We start from the raw sequence: 20,606 nt of genomic DNA, 5'->3' as shown, positions 1-20,606 counted from the left end.
AGCCCCGGCCTCGGCAGGTGTCGGAGACGGTCCGCGTTGTCCGCGCCGCTTCTCCCCTTTTCTCCGTTCGTTGCCATCCGACGAGACCGACTCGAGAGAGAGTCGTTCTAGCCGGACGACGGGTACCTTGGGTGCGCCTGGGTCGTTGGTTTTGGTGTGCGCCATCGGGGCGTCCACTTCCACCACCATGTCAACTTGTCCTGTCATCGTACCTGTGTCCGTTATGCTCGCGGTATGGTCGTCGTGAAAAATCGAAAATGCATCTATGTCCCTCCCAGAATTCGAAGTGGGACAGCCCTGTAAAAAATATTGTATATTTTATCTATGGTACCAAAATATTGTCTATGTACAACCAGTGCCACCTGTGAACTTAAGTGTAAAACCTTTCCCTGAATTCAAATAAAGCGTCAGTTTTATTAAGCCCGATCCGTGAAGCGGATCGGAGAGGGCATGGCATGGAGGATCCTGGGGTAGTTTTACCTTTAGTTGCACTCATTTTTAAAATTTTTGCCGGGGCTGCCGGCAGGAAGAAGGAAGGATAGGAGGAGGAAGGAATAAGGATGTGGAAGGGTGGGAAAGGAAACGCAGTCGGGACCGAAATACCCTTCGGCCATGTATCCCATCGTGCTGCGAGGCCACTTGGGATTGGGTGGTTTTTTATCTTAGAGGTGTCCTTCCTCTGGGGCCGGACGGTTAAGCCAAGCCCCCCGACGGCGGCATTGAATCATGCCTCCGTCCGCTGTCCGGTCAACCCGACTCAACGGACCCGCCGAAAAGGTTTGCTCCCCCGTAAATGAGGAGACAAACGAATAAATGAATCCCGCTTAGATGCGCCTGCAACCAAGCGGGTGCGGTCGCGTCTCGACCCCTCTACAATAGTAGGAAAGAAATAAGTAAAAAAAAATATACAACACACAAAACGAAACGAACAAAACAAAGCAAGCAGAACAAAAGAACATAAATGAAAAACAAAATAAATCTAAGAAACTAAATGAAATCAAAGAAACCAAATAAAAAAAGAAGACAAAATAAATCAACAAAAGAAAAAACTCCTAACCCTACTTTGTCACAAAGCCGCTCCACAGTCCACTCTGTTAATAGAGATGTACCGGGAGCGACCCCTGACCCGCCGCGTCAGTCTTAGCCGTGGCCGGCGAGTAAACTCGAGCCGGCCCCGTTGCCCAGGGTACGCCACGAGGAGGCGACTGACATGTACCCCACTAAAACCTAACCTAACCTTTTTTTTTTTTTAGTTTTATTAGGAGGAAATGCATTGACGCATTCCGCCATTTCATTCATTTTCGCCTCGCCGCAAGGCGATAGGGCTACGGGAACACGCGTGGCTCAACAAAACTCTGGAACAAGCTGGGCACTCTGCGCGCGTGTGTTCGGCCGTGTCCACGGCTCCGTTGCCACAACCGTCAAGTCCGGTGGCACGTCGTTGTAGGCTCTCTGCCGGCCACGTCACACAGATATTTTGCAAAACATCCGTGGCCGGTCAGAAGCTGTGTCAGGTGGTAAGTAAGTGAGTGAGACTCACTCCCGGAACGCGTAGCCTCTCTTTCCATTTTGCGAAGAGCCTTCCGCCGGCCTCCTCCCTCTAGCTCCGAACTTCCCGAGGATGGGGTCGGTCTCCCTCCGCTCTCGCTGCCTTCAGCCGCCAGTAGACGCTCGAGTTGATCTCGGCCTCTAGGTCCCATGGTGGGCTTCCGGACAGCAGGCAGGCTGCAGTGAACGACACCGTACGGTACGCCCGAGCCGCCCTGAGCGCCATCGCTCGCTGCGGACGTCGCAGGGACGCGACGTTGCGTGTACTCAGAGCGTCCGCACGAGCCTCCCGGTCCTCCGACATTGGGGAGAATCCGCCCCAGCGCTCCGGCTGCAGCCACTAGTCTTGGGGCCAAGCGCCGGAAGTGCTCCTCGAACTTCCACCTGCCATCGAGTACGAGTCCCAGGTACTTCATCGTCGACCCGATGGTGATGGAAGTTCCGCCCACTGTGATGACCATCACACATGCCCTGAGGTGGCGCGTTCCGAGGTCCATGAAAAGCAAGGGCCTCGGACTTGTGCAAGGCCACATCAATGCCCAGTGCACGGATGCGGTGAACCGCGTGTGCGACGCCGGCTGTGGCTCGATAAGCCGCCTCGCGATGGGAGCTGCCGCGGGCCGACACGAGGGTGTCGTCAGCGTAGCATGTGACGCTGACTCCCCGCAGGGTGGCCCCGCGCAGCACCCAGTCGTACCCGATGTTCCACAGAAGGGGCCCCAGTACCGAGCCCTGTGGAACACCGCACGTCATCGGTCTTCTTCTCCAACCGTCGCTCGTCGGGTAGGAGACCGCTCTGCCAGCAAAGTAGTCACCGATCAGTCGCTGCAGGTAACACGGCACGTTGTGGTACCTCAGCGCGTCTCGGATGACTTCCCAGGGCAGGGAGTTGAAGGCGTTGGATATGTACAACGAGACAGCCAACAAAACCCCACCCTGAGCCACCTCCTCTTCTGCCAGGTCCCTCACCCTGGCGATCGCGTCCAGCGTCGAGCGGCCACGGCGGAAGCCATACTGTCGCTCGTTGAGGCCCTAGGCGGACTAGGCGGACGGCGAGCACACGCTCGAAGAGCTTGCTCACCTCGTCGAGCAGTACGATAGGTCGGTAGGCCGACGGCTGATCGGGGGCTCGACCCTCCTTGCGGATGAGTACGAGCCTTCCCGTATTCCACCGATCGGGGAACCTGCCCTGAGCCAGGCAGGCGTAAAACAGCCGGCACGTGACGTCACCCAACTGCTCCAGCGCGATCGTCAGCGCGCGTCCCGGTATCCCGTCAGGCTCGGGGGCTGTCCTTTTCGAACGGAGCTTCAGGACAGCCGCGCACAACTCCGCCTCGGTAACCGGGGACGCCTGACCCGCCACCTCTCCGACGTATTCGGGTTCCATCGCCGGTGGGACGAACGCTTCTCGCTGCGAGAAGAGCTCCTCCGTGATTCGTCCCAGAAGCTGCGGCTGGATGGTGGTGGTGAGTGGGGGTGTCCAGGGTCGGAGCTTCTGTCTCACGACCCGATACGGTCTCCCCCACGGATCTGCATCGAGTGAAGCGAGCCACTCCACCCACACCGCTTCCTTCGCCTGCGCGATCGCCTTCCGGAGTGATACGCAAGCCTCCCTGTAGGAGGTGTAAAGAGCCTCTTCCAGGTTGTGGTCGCGTATCCGTCTCCTCCTGGCCCTGGCGTATTGGCGACGGGCCGCAACGCACGTTCTCCGCAGCGTCCGCAGTTCCGGGCGCCACCAGTAGACACGACGACGTGGAGCCTGAGACTGCACCCTCGGCATCGCCACATCGCAAATGCGGAACAGGGCGGCACCGAGTCGGTCAGCCTCTCGGTCGACCTGGACGACCGGATCGGAACCGGCGCACCAGGCCTCCACGATGGCCGCCTCCTTTGCCAACTGGCTGTTGAGGTGGCCCAGACTCCACCGCGGACCTTCTGACCGCTCAACAGCGGGCTGGACGACGGGAACCGCGGAGACATCAAATCGGATATATCTATGATCCGACAGAGTCTCCACCCCCGTCTAGACCCTCCAATCCCGAACACGGCGGGCTAGGGCAATGGACGCGAACGTTAAGTCCACGATCGACTCGCCCCGCTGCCGCACGCACGTGCTCTCCGATCCGCTGTTGATCGTCGCGAGCCCCAGTGAAACGGCCCACTCCTCTAGCAACTCTCCTCGGGAATCGGTCGCAGGAGCACCCCAAGCCGTGGATTTGGCATTGAAGTCCCCGCAACTATCACCGGGTTGGGCGATGCCTGCCCGACCAGAGCCCCGACCTCAACGAGTAGCTGTTCAAACTCTGCGAGACTCCGGTTGGGCGAGGCGTAAACGCCCACGACCGCCATACCCGCGACTGCAGCGACCACGAACCCTCTGCCCCTGGCTACCCCCTCGATAGCAGGGGAATCAGCGACGGCAGGGGCGATGATTGCCACCACTCCCTCGTGGTCGAACACCCAGTCGTCCCGTACATGAACGACATAGGGCTCCGAGACCACCGCCACGTCGTTTTGCCACTCTGCCATGCTTTGGACTAGCAGGTCCTGGGCCCTGGCAGAGTGGTTGATGTTCGCCTGGAGACAGCGCTGGGCCATTATTGGGCGGTCTTCATAGGCTCCTGCACAGTCCTTTGGGACACGGTGACGGGCCCTTTCGCCATCGCTCCTCCCTTCCTTGAGGCGACACGAGCTTTGCTGCCCTGGCACGCCTTACTACCAACGACATGGGCCGCAGGCTTACCGGCCGCTGAGCACACGATACAATTTGCTTCAGCGGCGGTACATTCCCTGGCCCTGTGATCGGGTAGGCCGCAGCGGAAGCACAGACGGCTGCGGTCGACACCCCTATCACATTTGGCCCCGATGTGGCCCCCCTCCAGGCACCTGAAGCAGCGCAACGGCCTCGGCTCGAGCAGTCTTACTCGTGCCGAGATCCACCCCACCTTGACGCGGCCCACCTCCAGCACACTTTTCGCCGCCGCTACCGGGCAGCTCATCCAGAGGGAGCCCGAGCCGCCGGAGCGCCGGGCAATAACACCCGGTTTTATAGCTCCGGCAGAACAACCCCCCTCTTCGGCGACCGCAGACACCACCTCCACTGCAGTCACCGAGTCGTCCAGGTCCAAGACTCTCAACTCGACACACTTAGTCGGTCTATGGACCTGGACCGCGTCCGAGCTGAGGACCTCGCGGAGCTTGACCGCCAGGGCATCCGCTGCCTTCTCCGCGTCGTTGGTACCCGGCGGGATCTCCAGCATCCGTGCCCCCGTTGCCGTCGTGCGGAAGCGCACAGAGGTGAGGCCTACCTCGCCGAGCTTGATTCGGCTTTTGGCCTCGGCGAGAACGTCCTCATACCTCACCCCTTTCTCCTCGGCGCCGGGTTTTAGGGTGATCGTAATCACCGCGGTGCGAGGAGGGCGAAGTTTCCCTTTAGGGGCCTTCTTCTTCATATCTCTCAAATCCGATTTCGCGGTCTTCGTCATGTTCTTCTTAGCCGCCTTGCTCTGTTGTTTTTCAAATCAAATCAAATCAAAAACTCTTTATTTGGACATACACATTGTACAAATCATAAAATAAAATAAAAAATATACAAAATGACAAAAAACAGGAAAGAATGTGATGCCCAAATTGGTAAACCACTCAGCTTGTGTTGAAACCATTGTTCAATGAGCTTCAACGCTGGTATTCTGTGGTCGCCAGTAGCTACGTACGTCACGTCATAGGTAGCGAAAAAATAATTGATAAAGTAACTAATTATAAATATACATATGTGTGGTACTATTTGAATGAAAGTGAACGCCCTAGTTATAGTCTAGACGCTCACTTGATCGTACGCTGATAAACGTCCACAAGTTAATATATGTATAAAGAAATAAAATTAAAGTTATTAAATTATAAGTTGAGTAACGAGTGTTACTGTGTGTAAATATAATAGTGTGTGCTACATAAAATTACCTATATGTGATAAATGATAAATATATGATATATGCTACAGGGGGTAAGTCAATAATAAATTTGTTAATCCCGAGTTATAGAAAATAGAATAAAAGATAATTGTCATATTAATTAAATACGCGCTATTCGCTGCCAACAGTGGATATCATAACAGTAAATTATATATGACTCTTTTCATATTCCATTTTTAGAATGGGGGTTTCAAACAACCCAAAGATTACATCGAGCAATCAACACGTGTGACAAAACACGATATGCTGAGAGTACAAACGCACCGCCACCTTGCCAAAAGGCCAAATCAAGTAGGTAAGTATTTAAAGTAATTTTACACAAGAGAACAAACGTGCGAAAAATAAAAACCAATATGTAAATGTTTGTTAAGAATGTAATTGTAAATCTATTAAATACATTTTAAATTTTTTTCTAAAGATATTTACTGTTTTCAGGTTTCGAAGAGGTGGCGGCGGGTTATTCCAGCACTTTGTCGCAGTGTAAATGAAACTACCCCGAAAAGCAGCAGTCTTATATGGCGGCATGGACAACGAGTAAGATGAGGCTCGTGTTTCATGGGTTAGTCTCTGCTCACAGGCCCATTTGAGTTTGTGATATAGATACGGAGGCATTTTGTATTTTACTATGCTGAACAATAAAGTCGCGAAATGTAGCTGTCTGCGATAGTCCATTTTTAACATTTTGACAGAGTTCAAATATGGCGTAACGTGTGAGCGTGGTGGAACGTTGAAACAATATCGAGCACAGGCATTTTGAACCTTTTGAATAAGATTTTTAGTACGCATTAGTAACCTCGGGCCCGTTACGATATCGGCATAATTTAATTTCGAAAGAACAAGTGCCTCGCACAGATTTATTCTCACGTGAGGTTTCAAGTATTTACGAATTTGATATAGTAATTTTAACCGATAGAAGCAATTTCGAACAATTTGCATAATGTGCTGATCAAATCTTAAGTTTTTGTCCATAAAGACTCCCAGATTTCTAGTTTCGCTGACTCGCTCAACCTGAATGTTTTGCAATTTTATATTTGGGGATAATGATGTTATCTTGTGTATCTGAGTTGGCGGCCCAAGATCATGTATTTAGTATTCTTTGGGTTTAAGATCAGACAGTTTGAGTTGGACCATGTAGTAATTCTTTTTAAGTCTTCGTTAAGCTTGTTTAGCGCTATATTTAAATCTGTGGGTTTAAAAGATAAATATAACTGAATATCGTCGGCGTAAATATGATAATTGCAGAAATGTATCGAATTAACTATGTCAGCACAATATAGCGAAAAGAGAACAGGTCCGAGGATAGATCCCTGCGGTACCCCTCTTGTAATTGTACTGCTTCCAGATACGCATTTAGATCCATCCTCCCGAGTAACTTCTACAACCTGAGATCTATTGTTGAGATAGCTATCGAACCACCTAATAGTATCTGCACTAAAACCGTAGTAGTGTAATTTAGACAGTAATAACGCCAAATTAATAGTATCGAAGGCACGTGAAAAATCGAGGAGCACTAGTATGGTACCTTCCCCAGCGTCTTGCGCTCTTAGAACATCGTCAACTACATTAGCTAGAGCGGTAGATGTACTTCTACCCTTCCTAAACCCAGACTGAACACAAGGAAGTATTTCATTAGCTTCTAAATAGTCTGTAAGTTGAAAACACACTATTTTTTCTAGGTTAATTTTTTTTTGATAATGAGGGCAAAATACTAATTGGTCGAAAATCGCTAATATTTATGGGGTTATCAATTTTTGGTATAGGTTTCACGATTGCATTTTTCCATAAATAAGGAAAAGTGGATGTCCGAATGGAAGTATTAACTATATTTACAATCGTTTCAGAAATAAACGGTAAACCACTATAAATCATATCCATTGAGATACCATCGGATCCTATAGCCTTTGATTTAATGCTCCGTAATGTTTTTAATACAGTTATGTCGTCTACCTGATTTAAGGCAAAGCTACTAGAACAATATCTGTTACTGGTATAGAAATTAAGATCCGATAGTGTCACATCATTATTACCGGGTAAGTCAAGGAAAAAATGATTAAGTAAATTCGGATCCGATAGGTGATCAGGTAGAAAACAATCCCGTTTTTTCTTATAGTTAAAAATGTTTTTTAGATGCTTCCACATGTACTTCGGCCCCTTTGTATTATTATTTATGAAGTGAGTAAAGTAGGCACTCTTCTCTCTGTGGATTGCCAATTCAACTTCAGATTTTAAATCCTTATAGAACGATATGTGAATGTCATCGCGAGAAGCCCGAGCTCTTGTATGTGCCTCATCGCGAGTACGGATCATTTTATTGATATTATAAGTAATCCATGGGTATTGATGTTCTTTAAAATAACCGCAAATTAGGGGGGCTAAGGTATCGAATACAGATAATATACTACTGTTAAATTCGCTAACAAGACTGTTTACATCGTATATGTTTTCAAATTGTAGATTAAAATTAGTTAAGTAGTCTTTGAGGTCATTCTCAGTAATGTTGTTAATTTTTCTATAGAATTTGAGCAATGGTTTAGGCTTCTCCTTTCGAATATTAAAATCGAAGGATAAGAAGGCATGGCTGCTAAGCTCATGTATATAGTCTACCCGAACTTGACTAGTATTACCATCCACACAAACTAAATCTATCAGAGTCTCACTGTGTGAAGTAAAGTGGGTGGGGTCTTTAACAATTTGGTTGAGATTGGAGAACGTTAAAAAATCAATTAATAGACGTGTACAATAATTGTTGGTGTCGAGAAAGTTAATATTAAAGTCACCCATCAACACTATATGATCATAATCACAAAGTGTAGTGAACGTCTCCGTAAGCCCATCAAAAAAAGTACGTGGATTTAGCCACGGAGGTCGATAAGCAGTGCCGATAATTAGCTTCTTCCCACCAACGCTCACCCTCAGCCACATTTGTTCTATGTCCGGGGAAGTTATCGGATGGATAAGAGTACGCGCCGAAATTCCTCTTCTAATGTAATAGCCCACACCACCACCACGGCCACGCACTGCAGCAGGGCGCGGCTTGTGGCGTAGTCGATATCCTGGGATATGTGGTGCTCGTCCCTCCTCACCTTCTCTAAGCCACGTTTCATTTAAAGCCATGATATCGACGTCATGGCGATCGATAGCCAACATGAACTCGTCATGATGTGCTCCCAGAGAGCCTGGATTCAGAAAACCAATTCTTAATTTACGTACCCTAGGCATTGTTGATAAAAATCTCTGTAACATTGTAACCGGAATATATATATGTGTAAAAAATGTGTAATTATTAGGAATAACATATCTAAAAATATATGTAAAAGTCCGATATAAAAGTTATATGTAAGTATAATAAAGTAAAAAATATATAATGTAGTATAATGTAATGGATAAATAGTGTGAATAAATTGGCGTACGTTGGCTGCATTGCTCATTTTAAATTTGGGCATCTCACTCGTAATATTAAAACAGATTAATATATCGTTATATTTTAACGATTCGAGTAATTTAAAATCAATGGTAAAATTAAGAATAAAAGGACAGTAATAGCAAAAAGTAAAGTATTTAACAATAACATGTAAACATTCAATATTAACGTAAAGCAGTAAACAATCTAATCTTTGCTTATGCAAAAAAACTTTTGAATATCTGTTTCCGCTCGGATGCGATATACAGGTGTATCCGTACTACGCCGTATATAAATTTTACCCCCTCTCGTCCAGACGAATCGCCATCCCTTTCTATTTCCTTCCTCTCGCGCCTTAAAAAATAGGTAGCGATTGAGAGGAGTGAGTCGCTCATTGAAATAATAACGTCGCAGCTCCCCATCGATGATGCCCGACGTATCAACACCGCGCCGCACGCGCGCCGTTCGCAGCAGCTCGTCGCGCAGTGAGCGGCGTGCCAGCCGCACCACAATAGTACGCGGTCGTACTCGCTCGCCGTTAGACCCGATGATATCTTGAGGCACATTTTGCGCATTTTACGCCATCTGTGGTCGCAAGAAATTTACCACAGTGCTTGCACTTATTTACCATTATCGATATGAATGAGGCACTACGCAGTGTTAAAGGAGGACGTTAGATGGCGTTGTAAAAATGTTTTTTAATTTATGAATAAAATAAAATTATGTGTATTAACACTAAGAATTATAGTCACTAATTTAAGACAATCACTATTTAAGACACTGATAAAAAAATTAGCTAAAATCTAAATTTTTTCTTTCACGTCAAAGTTACGTGGGTATATTGTAACAGACCGTTCAGAGATATTTTAATGATATTTCTGTTAATAAACACTAGAAAGGTCTTCCCACTATAGTTCACTCACGGAATATTGTCACACACACAATTATTTAGTATAATAAAACTGTTTAATAGTGTCTTTGTTTTTTATTTAATTTAAAACTATTAGAGCCACAAAATCAGCTGTCACTCCAACGACGTGACGTGATAAAAAAGTTTTTGAGCAACGGCGGCCCATGACAGCGACGAACTGCCTGGTTTCGCAGATGGAGGGGCAGTTCGCTTCTCTGCTGTCGCTGCTGTTGCTGCCGCTTCTTGGGCAGCCATGTTCGGCCGTTTTGCCTTCTTCTTCTTCTTCTTCGTGACAGCAGCGACGGGCGACTCGGATGGTGTCGTCACCCTCGCTGTTGCGACTGCGGTCTGCGCTGATTGACGGTCGGCGGCCAGCGCAGGTCGCAGCCGAGGCTCCGGAAGGAGACGGCGCTCGATGCCCTCCATCCGGGGATTCAGCATTGTGCTGAACTGCTCCCGGTTGGAGCGCAGCGCCTTCTCCATGACACGCTGGATGTTCGCGTCATCCATCTTCGCCGGCTGCGTGCGCATCAGTGCCACTTCCCGGCGCAGCTCGGCCAGTTGACCCGATAGCTGCGTCTTGGCTGCTTCCAATCGCGCAACTTCCTCCGTGAGGGTCAGGGCTCTGAGGTCCGCTACCGCGCCTTTGATGGAATTCGCGGCAGCCTTTAGAGCCCTGACAAACGTGCCCTTTAGGTTGCCGGATTTATCGGCAACCTGCAGCACCACGTCCAACGCTTCTTGGACGGCTGCGTCCAGAGCAGCTGACGTCTTCGCCGCCTCGTCAGTGGGCACGTCCGGTTGACGTCTTCTGTTTCGGGCCTCCATGGCCACCTTGGCCGCTTCATTATAAGCGGCCAGCGCGTCTTCAGTTTCACGTCTCTCCTCTTTCCGGGACAGGGTGCTCAGCTCCTCCATTGATTTGCCCAGTCCGACGTATCTGCCGTGGGTGGATGGTCGTCCACGCCCCCTTTTGTTAGCCGGCTTTAACCACCTGCTAATAGAGGTCTCCGAGTCGCTACGCATACAGCGTATGTGGCGTCGCTATCGGAGTCCGAGTGGGTGTCTTCTCTGTGAGGCCGCTTCTCCCCTTTTCTCCGTTCGTTGCCAACCGACGAGACCGACTCGAGAGAGAGTCGTTCTAGCCGGACGGCGGGTACCTTGGGTGCGCCTGGGTCATTGGTTTTGGTGTGCGCACTCGGGGCGCCCACTTCCACCACCATGTCAACTTGTCCTGTCATCGTGCCTGTGTCCGTTATGCTCGCGGTATGGTCGTCGTGAAAATCGAAAATGCATCTTTGTCTCCCCCAGAATTCGAAGTGGGACAGCCCGATCCGTGAAGCGGATCGGAGAGGGATTGTCACCCTCCTGGGGTAGTTTTACCTTTAGTTGCATTCATTTTTAAAAATTGTGCCGGGGCTGCCGGCAGGAAGAAGGAAGGATAGGAGGAGGAAGGAATAAGGATGTGGAAGGGTAGGAAAGGAAACGCAGTCGGGACCGAAATACCCTTCGGCCATGCACCCCATCGCGCTGCGAGGCTACTTGGGATTCGGGGTGATTTTTTATCGAAATTTGTAAATTTCTTTTGTTGTTTCTTCCTCAAAACAACATAAGAAATTTACAAATTTATATACACCTAATTAACAAATAACAAAATAAACATGAAATATGTATAACAACTACGACTAGATATTTACAAATATACAACACCCTCATTTGCCACGAGGCCGCGCACACGGTCCACTCTGGTGATCAGAGAAGGACCGGGAGCGACCCGTGACCTAACCGCCGCGTCAGTCTTAGCCGTGGCCGGCGAGTAAACTCGAGCCGGCTCCGTTGCCCAGGGTACGCCACGAGGAGGCGACTGACATGTACGCCCCCCCCCCCGTGGGAACCTAACCTAACCTAACCAGAAGGTTCACCAGTATAGTGGATATAACTGCATGCTCATTAGACCTGCTGGAACTGATCGAAGGCTGGAGGGTAGACCAAACCACCACCAGCTCCGACCACAGTACCATTTTGTTACCAAAAATTTTTGTGAGAAACAGGATAGGGAAGGAGTATGGTATGGAGTTGACAGAATTATAAGGAAAACCACCAGGAGACAAGAAGACTTGACCCTAACCAAAGATGGAGCACACCTGAACCCCAAAGAGTCGGCTGACTTGCTAGCTGAGACGCCCTCTATACCCTGATACACCACATAAAGGGGCAGATTAAGCTCAAAAAGCTTGTCGCCCTGGTGTCACTAGATATAGAGGGATCCTTCGACAGCGCATGGTGGCCAGCAATCAGAATTCGTCTGGCTGAGGAAAAAGTACCGGTAAATATCAGGAGGCTACTAGACAGTTATCTCGACAAAAGGAAAGTCAGACTCAGATACGCTGGGGAAGAAATGATAAGAGCCACAAATAAAGGATGTGTGCAAGGGTCAATAGGTGGCCCTATCATGTGGAATCTCTTGTTAGACCCACTACTACATGAAATGGAAAAGAAGAAGTACTTCTGTCAAGTATTCGCTGACGATGTAGTGCTGGTTTTCGCGGAAGACACGGCTCTCGAAATTGAGAGACAGGCCGGAGCCGCCCTGAGTTTTGCTCACGAATGGGGTATAGCGAACAAACTAAAATTCGCACCACACAAGACCTGCGCAATGACTATTACAAACAAATTAAAATACGACACCCCACGTTTGAGCATGGCCGGGGTGGACATCGGCATGTCTGACGAGATTAAAATCCTGGGGCTCACTATAGATAGAAAACTCACATTTAACAAACACGTCGCAAACATATGCGCCAAAGGCACAGACATATATAAAAGACTATCGAAAGCCGCAAGGGTTAGCTGGAGGCTACACCCAGAAATAATTAGGATAATCTATACGGCTGCAATAGAGCCAATCATTACTTATGCAGCAGCGGCGTGGGCGCCTGCGGCGGGAAAACTTGGAGTGCAAAAACACTTGAACGCGGTCCAGAGAGGTTTCGCTCAGAAGCTCTGTAAATCCTACCGTCTCTCTGAACGCGGCACTACTACTGGCCGGGATACTGCCTCTCGACCTAAGAGTAAAGGAAGCAGCCGCCCTTTATGAAGCACGGAGAGGGTCATCCCGCTCAGTACTGGGCGATCGAGAGACCGAACGAGCGGCTGGATTTGCGGACGCTCCTCACCCGGCGATGCAGATGGACCTGGAGATCCGAAGTCTCTCGGACCAGAACCAAGTAGACCTAAACAATGTGCAGCAGGTGCGAATATTCACCGACGGGAGCAAGATTGGCGGCCGGGTCGGGGCTGCATTATCCTTATGGAATAATGAGGTCGAGACCAAGGCAGTCAAACTCAGCCTACCCGCGTACTGCACAGTCTACCAGGCGGAACTCCTGGCCATCTGTAGAGCCACAAGCGAGATCCTCAAGAACGGGGGAGTTCCTTTGGTCTGTACAGTGACTCCAGAGCAGCGCTGAAGACCGTAACGGGCCAATGGAACCTTCATCCGTTAGCGGTGGAGATCAGACGTAACTTACATCGGGCTTTGGTACAAAACAAGATGGTGTTCTTGTTTTGGATCAAAGCCCACACGGGTCTCCCCGGGAACGAACGCGCAGACTGCCTGGCGAAGGAAGCGGCGCTCTCGAGCCGGAGAAAGCCGGACTACGACCAGGTTCCGGTTTCATTCGTCAAGAGGAACATTCGTGAGAAGACTCTCGATGAATGGAACCGGCGATACCAGTCGGGAGGGACGGCTTCCGTAACGAGAGCGTTCTTTCCGGACGCGGTAAAGAAATTAGAAAAATAAAACCCCAAGGATACCTAACGCAGATGCTCACGGGACATGGTGGATTCTCCGAATACTTGCACCGGTTCAAGTGTAAGGAGAACCCATCATGTCTATGCGATCCACAGGCGGTGGAATCTACGCTGCACTGCTTGCTCGAATGCCCCATCCACCAAATTGAAAAATATAATTTTGAACAAAAAACGGGGGTGAAACTGGAAAGGAGTAGCCTACCTATTATTTGAGAATAAAGAGCACGGAAAAGATTTTATGGACTATTGCGTTAAATTATGTAAAATTGTAAATATTAGAAATAGTTAGTATTGGTAATTTGCTGTAAATGTATAATTGTATAATATAGAATATGTTTGAGACGTAGATGTAAGTTTTAACTGTATATATAAAATATGTAAAAAAAGGCCCTGAAATAATATCAGGGGAAACGGGAGGAACAAACGTGACTAGATTTTGATTTTGATGACAAATGGGGATTTTAGCCGGTAAGAGTCCGGTACTGCCTGGGCCTTCCATTCCTAGGCGTCCATGAGGGATTTTCCCCGAAAAAAAAAAAAAACCTAACTAGTCTCCCCCCGTCCGCAGTCGAAGGAACGCGCTTCCTAAGTCGCTCCGCGACAAAGTTATACGGCTTTTATTTATTTATTTAATATTTGGGAAACAAACAGATATAAAATATAATCTAATTACATAATACAATTTAAATATCACATTATCCAGCGAAGTTTCCACCGATTGATAAAACATAAAATGCACTCAAATATTTTAACACAATAAGAGAAAAATTATTGGACAATATTAAAAATATATAATTAAGTTTATTTAAGATTGTTACAAATATTATCTTTAAATTGAATCAAAGATAAATGAAATATATCAATGTTCCCAAAATGCTTATTATATTCGCGACAAGCTCTGATTATTTTTACAGTTAGCATTATGTGATGAATGACAAGTGGGAGTATAAAACATAACGGTTGACAAGCGTTGGATCGTGGGCAGTTCAGAGACAACTTGCTAAGTAGAAAAGGGGAGTCAACAATATTATTAATAATTTTATATAAGAAAACTTGGTCTCTCATAGATCGGCGTTTTGAAAGAGCTAATAAAGGTTCATGGGTAGAATCGCTAGATTTAAAAGACAAATATTTTAAAAATTTGTTTTGGATCTTCTCAATTTCATTTATATGAATATTGTACTGAGGATTCCATACCGTAGATGCATACTCGAGTATAGAACGGACGTACGCGTTATAAAGCAGGTTAATAGTAGAAGTATTTTTAAATTCAGATCCTGTTCTCGTGATGAATCCTACCATGCGATAGGCTTTTGTTGAAATACTTCTAATATGAGAACCAAAAGAGAGCTTGCTATCCAGTGTCACGCCAAAGTCTCTCACCTCGTTCTTCCTTGATATGTCGTTATTATTGACAGTATATTTATAAAGCAAAGTTTTACGCTTACGAGAAAAAGAAATTATAGCACATTTGTTTATGTTAAGATGAAGAGAATTTAATTTGCAGTATGTCTCTAACCTGTTTGAGTCAGATTGTAGAGCATGACAATCATCTAAAGATTTAATAGATTTGAATTTTTTTGTGTCATCAGCATATAAAAGAAAATCTGAAGACACAAAAACATTATTTATGTCATTTATAAATATATTGAAAAGTAAAGGACCGAGGTGAGAGCACCTGAACTTATCGGTATAAAAGATGACAAATAACCTTTAATAGAGACAGCCTGAGTACGGTTGCGAAGATATGAATCCAACCATCTGAGCAGGTCGCCGTGTATACCGAAACTTTCATCTCAACGAAACAACACGTTAAAGTTACGTATTTTTAAACTTTAAAAATCCATAAAAGTGGTATAAAATGCTTAGTTTCTCGTGAAAGTGGTCTCAGAAGTTGTGTTCTAGTGCAGTGCAAATAGTTGTAAAGAAACCGTTCATCCAGGTTTCCATTTTCACCCTTAAAAGGGAAAAAATCCGGAAAAAGTTTAAATTTGCAACTGTTTTTTAAATACGCTGTCACATCTAAAGCGATAAGTCTTTATCGTGAATATTTACTCTTAAGAGATTAATAAAACTTTATATGATGTTACTCTACACAAACATGACAATTTAAGAGCAAATTAAAGTGAATAGTTATAAAGTTAATCGATCGTAAAAAGTGTATCAGTGCTAAGTGCAAGTATAGTTATTAAACATAGCCCACTAGTACACCAATATAAATAAACAAAGCAACAAATAGATCTTCAACAGTTACATAGATACTGATTTTTCACACTGTAACCGTAATAGCTTTGTTGGTCTAGTGGTGCGAACTAATGAATTTATCTGTCGAGCGCAGGATCGAAACTCAGCAGAACGTGTCTCAGCTTTTTCTGTGATCCATATTTTTCATTTTTTGCATTTGCTACTTCAACTATTCTTCAAAGATGGCGCTTTGTGGAGTATGCAATAAAAATATTTCTGTATCACAAAAAAGTATTAAATGTTCTAATACAGGATGCAATATTCATTATCATGCAGATTGTGTAAAGTACAACGAAAACGTCATTCATCGCTCTAAATGGGTGTGTCCAGTTTGTTTACCAAAGCGTTCAAAAGTAACTAGTAATACTAATACACCGAGTCAAAGCAAAGTCCAATATGATCAAGAATTTGAAACCCCTCCAAGCGCTTCCAGTCTTTCATTAGAGTCCATTGTCAATGAAATACGTAGTTTTCATAAGGAAATTAATCTTAAAGTAGATGAACAACAGTTGATTCTCAATAAATTCAATATATGCCTAGAAAAAATGCAAGAAGAAGTAAAGGGCATTATAAATAAATTTTCAGCATTACAAAATGATTTTGATGAAGTTACAGAGTCTTTAAAATTTTTATCCGACTCCCACGATAACCAAATTAACATAAATGAAGACTACAAAAACAGGATAATTGAATTAGAAAAAGAGAATATGAATCTACGCACTAACATCACGGGACTCGAATTCAAAATGTCCTTAATGGAATAATAGTCGCGAGATTGTAATTTGGAAATTCAGTATGTTCCTGAACATAAATCAGAAAACCTCTCATCGATTGTACACCAGTTAGCCAGTGAAGTGTCATTTGATCTACACGATAATGATATAGTTAACTTTCACCGAGTAGCTAAGAGGAACACAGAATCTAAACGACACCGTAGCATTATAGTTAAACTATCAACTCCACGTGAGCGCGATAACTTCTTAGCAGCTGTTAAGGTGTTTAATAAAAAGAATCCTCAGTCTAAGCTTAACTCGTCACATTTGGGTATTGCGGGCGGCAAAGAACAAATTTATATTATGGAACATTTATCGCCGGATAACAAGCGCCTACATGCTGCTGCCCGTCTTGCAATTAAGGAAAAGGAGTATGAATACGTATGGGTTAGAAGTGGTCGTATATTTGTACGAAAAAATGACACTTCTCCAGCTGTTTTGATAAAGAATTTTGATAGTTTAAAGCAGTTGTAGTATCTTTTTTCTTTATTTTTCCAAGTTTTTGATTTTATCTTCTATTTATTGTTCTCTATGTTTATTATTAGTTCATGCATAACAATTTTTAATGTTTTGTTTTCGAGTTAAATGTGTTATATCAAAATGTAAGAGGCATAAGAACAAAAACAGATGAAATGTATCAAACAATTTTGCACTCAAACTATGACATACTAGTTATTACCGAAACATGGCTTAATGATACTGTGTTTAATTATGAATTTATCGACAAAAGATATAATGTTTACCGTCGCGATCGCTGTTCTACCTCATCGAATAGTACAAAAAAAGATGGAGGTGGAATACTCATTGCAGTTAAAAACAAATTTCAAGTTACTAGAAAATCAGAATGGGAATCAACCTGTGAAGATATATGGTTAACAATTCGTACTCATGATAATAACTTTATTTATATATGTGCTGTATATATTCCACCTCCAACGGACTCAACATACATGAAAGCGTTTTTAACAAATTTAACTCATGTCAGACAAAGTTATATCAAAGAAGAGTCGCCTCTAATAGTATTAGGCGATTTTAATTTGCCTAATATTAAATGGGAACTGAGGGCCTAGCCAAGTTACATTCGTTTCATATCGAATCTCTTTCTACAATCGTTAACGCTTCGGCGTAAGCGATTATAGAAAACGATAAGTTGCTAGCCAAATTGACACGAGTGATTCGATCGCTCATTCTACAATGAACTTAGAAAAAACCTACACTTTAGTCTATGGTGAGCGATCTTTAAAACGTCAAACCAACGTCAAAGTCGCAGTTGTGTACTTTGAGCGCGGGATCAACTTTTGTTTTGAATTGAAGTTTGAAGAATATTTATTTGAAGTGTTAAAAAATAAGTAAATTAAATAGGGTGGGTATACATTCTCCTTGTAATTGGTTTATAACAATATCACAGTGCCGAATGTAAATTTAAACATTACTTGTGACTCGAAATTTTATTTTATTATCCTGCTTAAGTATGACCGATACCTTAAATGATGTGATAACTTTTATAGAATGAAATATAAATCTCGAGCAAGCCCAGAACAGTTTGCAACTTTACTGGAATTTATGGAAAGGTACGTAAAATTATTAGTTATTTCGTAAATATATTCCTTTGTTATTTGAAAATCTATCATACTGTAGCACTTGAAAGTTTAAAACATAAACAATGACGCGATACGCGATAGGAACTAATATTACCACTTATGAAACAAACAATAATTGTGTTTGATTCTTTACTTAATCAATAGACCCTTTGTTTGTCTGAAATAGTTTTAACTTCTTCTAGTTATGGCGATATAACGAGACCCCAGCAAGGGCCACAAGGCCGAATTAAAGCTGACCGACTGTGGCAGCAATTAGAAGAGTTATTAAACTCCATAGGTGGAGGAGTAGTAAAACCAAGGGACAAGTGGAAAAAAGTATGGTTCTAATAAAACCCCCCTAAAAATATTATTTTATAATTTTCTATAATTATCATTCATTCACTTCATTATTATCAATCAGCTTATTTCAAAAATTATAAAATAATTGATGAAAATATTAATGACAAAAATTAACAAATAATGTCCAGGTGTGGGCAGACTGGAAAGCTAAAACTAAGAAAAAAGCTTTAGCAATACATTGTGAGGCTTCTGGTACTGGTGGTGGTCCAAGCAGCAGACAAACTTTCACTGCTTTAGAAGAGAGGGTGTTGTGTATAATGGGTTTGACTGCTGTTGTTGGTCAAGCTGGAATTATAGAGAGAGGCTTTGATGCTAGTTTTATTTTTTGCTTGGGGTCTTGTCTTATTAGTGTTTTTTCTTCTTTAAATAAAAATTATCAAGTTGTTCATATTTTCAGGCTCAACCTCTGAGAAATACTCAACCATCCCCGACCAGAGATTCTAATTGTACGGTCTGTCCACCCCAAATTTCTACCACAGCCACGGATAAAATTATGTTGGATTTTATTCCTTCATGCTCTATACAAGGTACCTTTTTTTTTAAAGATACAACGTTTTGCCTGAATAAATTTATTTGTGCCCAATTTAAAATATAGTTTTTTATTTTATTAGCAACAACATCAGCCTTTACTGCCACCTCATCACAACAACATCCACCACCAGTGCTAATGCCGCCGCCCGGCACTACGTCCTCGTCGGTGCCGTCAGCGACGACACCTGCCGCTTCCACGTCACGGGGTGCTCCTCAACGGCAGCGACATCAGGCAAATCTGTCGCCTTCAGCGTCGCTGACCTCAACTCCACGGCGCCATAGGCTCCTCCAAGCGCGCACACGCCGGGTTCAAAGACCCTTTGAACTAGCCACAAGCGAGTCTGTGGCTGTTGAGAAATGCCGGCTCCAACTTGAGGCAGACCGTGAAAAAAATTACCATCAAAGGGAGTTGGAAAGATTAAAACTAGCATTAGCATTAGCAGCCCGTAAATGTCCCACTGCTGGGATAAAGGCCTCCTCTCCCTTTGAGGAGAAGGTTTTGGAGCATATTCCACCACGCTGCTCCAATGCGGGTTGGCGGAATACACATGTGGCAGATTTTCGTTGAAATTAGACACATGCAGGTTTCCTCACGATGTTTTCCTTCACCGCCGAGCACGAGATGAATTATAAACACAAATTAAGCACATGAAATTTCAGTGGTGCCTGCCTGGGTTTGAACTCGAAATCATCGGTTAAGATGCACGCGTTCAATTTTTTTTGTTCAATTTAATAGAAATTTTACCACAGTTGAGATCATCATCACTGCCTTCAACATATTATCCCATAAAATATCAATGTAGTAATAATGATCTCAGCTTTGGCTTACGTACATTTCAAATTGCCTACAGTATTAGTTTTTTTTTTAATTTTTGACTCCGCAAAGCTAGTAAATTCTTGGTGCAAAGTATCCGTTTGTATAATAAAATTCTACAGCTATTTTTAATTTTGTTGATTCATACATTCATATTCGTTTGTATTTTAAATGTTTGAAAAGATTAACTATTGAGGTTCTTGCCAGTTCTGTGTAGAACCGGTGGTAGCCACTTAATATAGTTTTGTAAAATAATGTTTCAATAGTCTACTTAAATAAGAATAATTTTATTTTGATTACTTTAATTTTGTTGTAGCATTTAAGAAACCTGATTTTACCTAAATGTTCTTTTTTTGTTCTTACCTACACAATAATACTAAATTATTTATATTATATTATATTATATTTAAACGTTTTTTATTTGATTATAAATGTTAGTGTTTTAATAAAAAAATTGTTGTAAGAATAAATCTGTTTTATTATTAAATAAATTACATTTAAAGTAAAATTACCTAGACTTGTTCACAATACAATCAACTTATTAATATTTACAGAAGATAAATTAAGTATAGAGTATAAAAGTTTAATTTATAATTAAGAAATGTAAAATAGATTCATATTAAATCTTAAAATAATCTTACTATATCCTATTCAATAAACAACTC

The 20,606-nt window shown here is 44.1% G+C and overlaps 1 protein-coding gene across 1 annotated transcript; it reads left to right on the top strand.

Annotated features, from left to right (window-relative positions):
* The first annotated feature begins 17,993 nt into the window (after positions 1–17,993).
* LOC125075475 lies at positions 17,994–20,283 on the top strand. The gene is made up of 5 exons (XM_047687190.1): positions 17,994–18,227; positions 18,440–18,572; positions 18,994–19,123; positions 19,208–19,573; positions 20,258–20,283. The coding sequence occupies exons 1-5, from the start codon at positions 18,166–18,168 to the stop codon at positions 20,281–20,283; spliced, it is 717 nt and encodes a 238-aa protein (XP_047543146.1). The 5' UTR covers positions 17,994–18,165.
* Positions 20,284–20,606: the final 323 nt, after the last annotated feature.

The sequence above is a fragment of the Vanessa atalanta genome, chromosome W (genome assembly GCF_905147765.1).
Source record: "Vanessa atalanta chromosome W, ilVanAtal1.2, whole genome shotgun sequence".
Lineage (NCBI taxonomy): Eukaryota > Metazoa > Arthropoda > Insecta > Lepidoptera > Nymphalidae > Vanessa > Vanessa atalanta.
This window is presented reverse-complemented; position numbering and strand designations above follow the sequence as displayed.

What these genes read in the sequence shown, in the direction of transcription:
- LOC125075475 (XM_047687190.1), top strand. Translation starts at nt 18,166, where the DNA reads ATGAAATATAAATCTCGAGCAAGCCCAGAACAGTTTGCAACTTTACTG. An exon ending in TTACTGGAATTTATGGAAAG is followed by an intron (nt 18,228 to 18,439) that starts GTACGTAAAATT and finishes AACTTCTTCTAG; the next exon opens with TTATGGCGATATAACGAGAC. An exon ending in TCCTTCATGCTCTATACAAG is followed by an intron (nt 19,124 to 19,207) that starts GTACCTTTTTTT and finishes TTATTTTATTAG; the next exon opens with CAACAACATCAGCCTTTACT.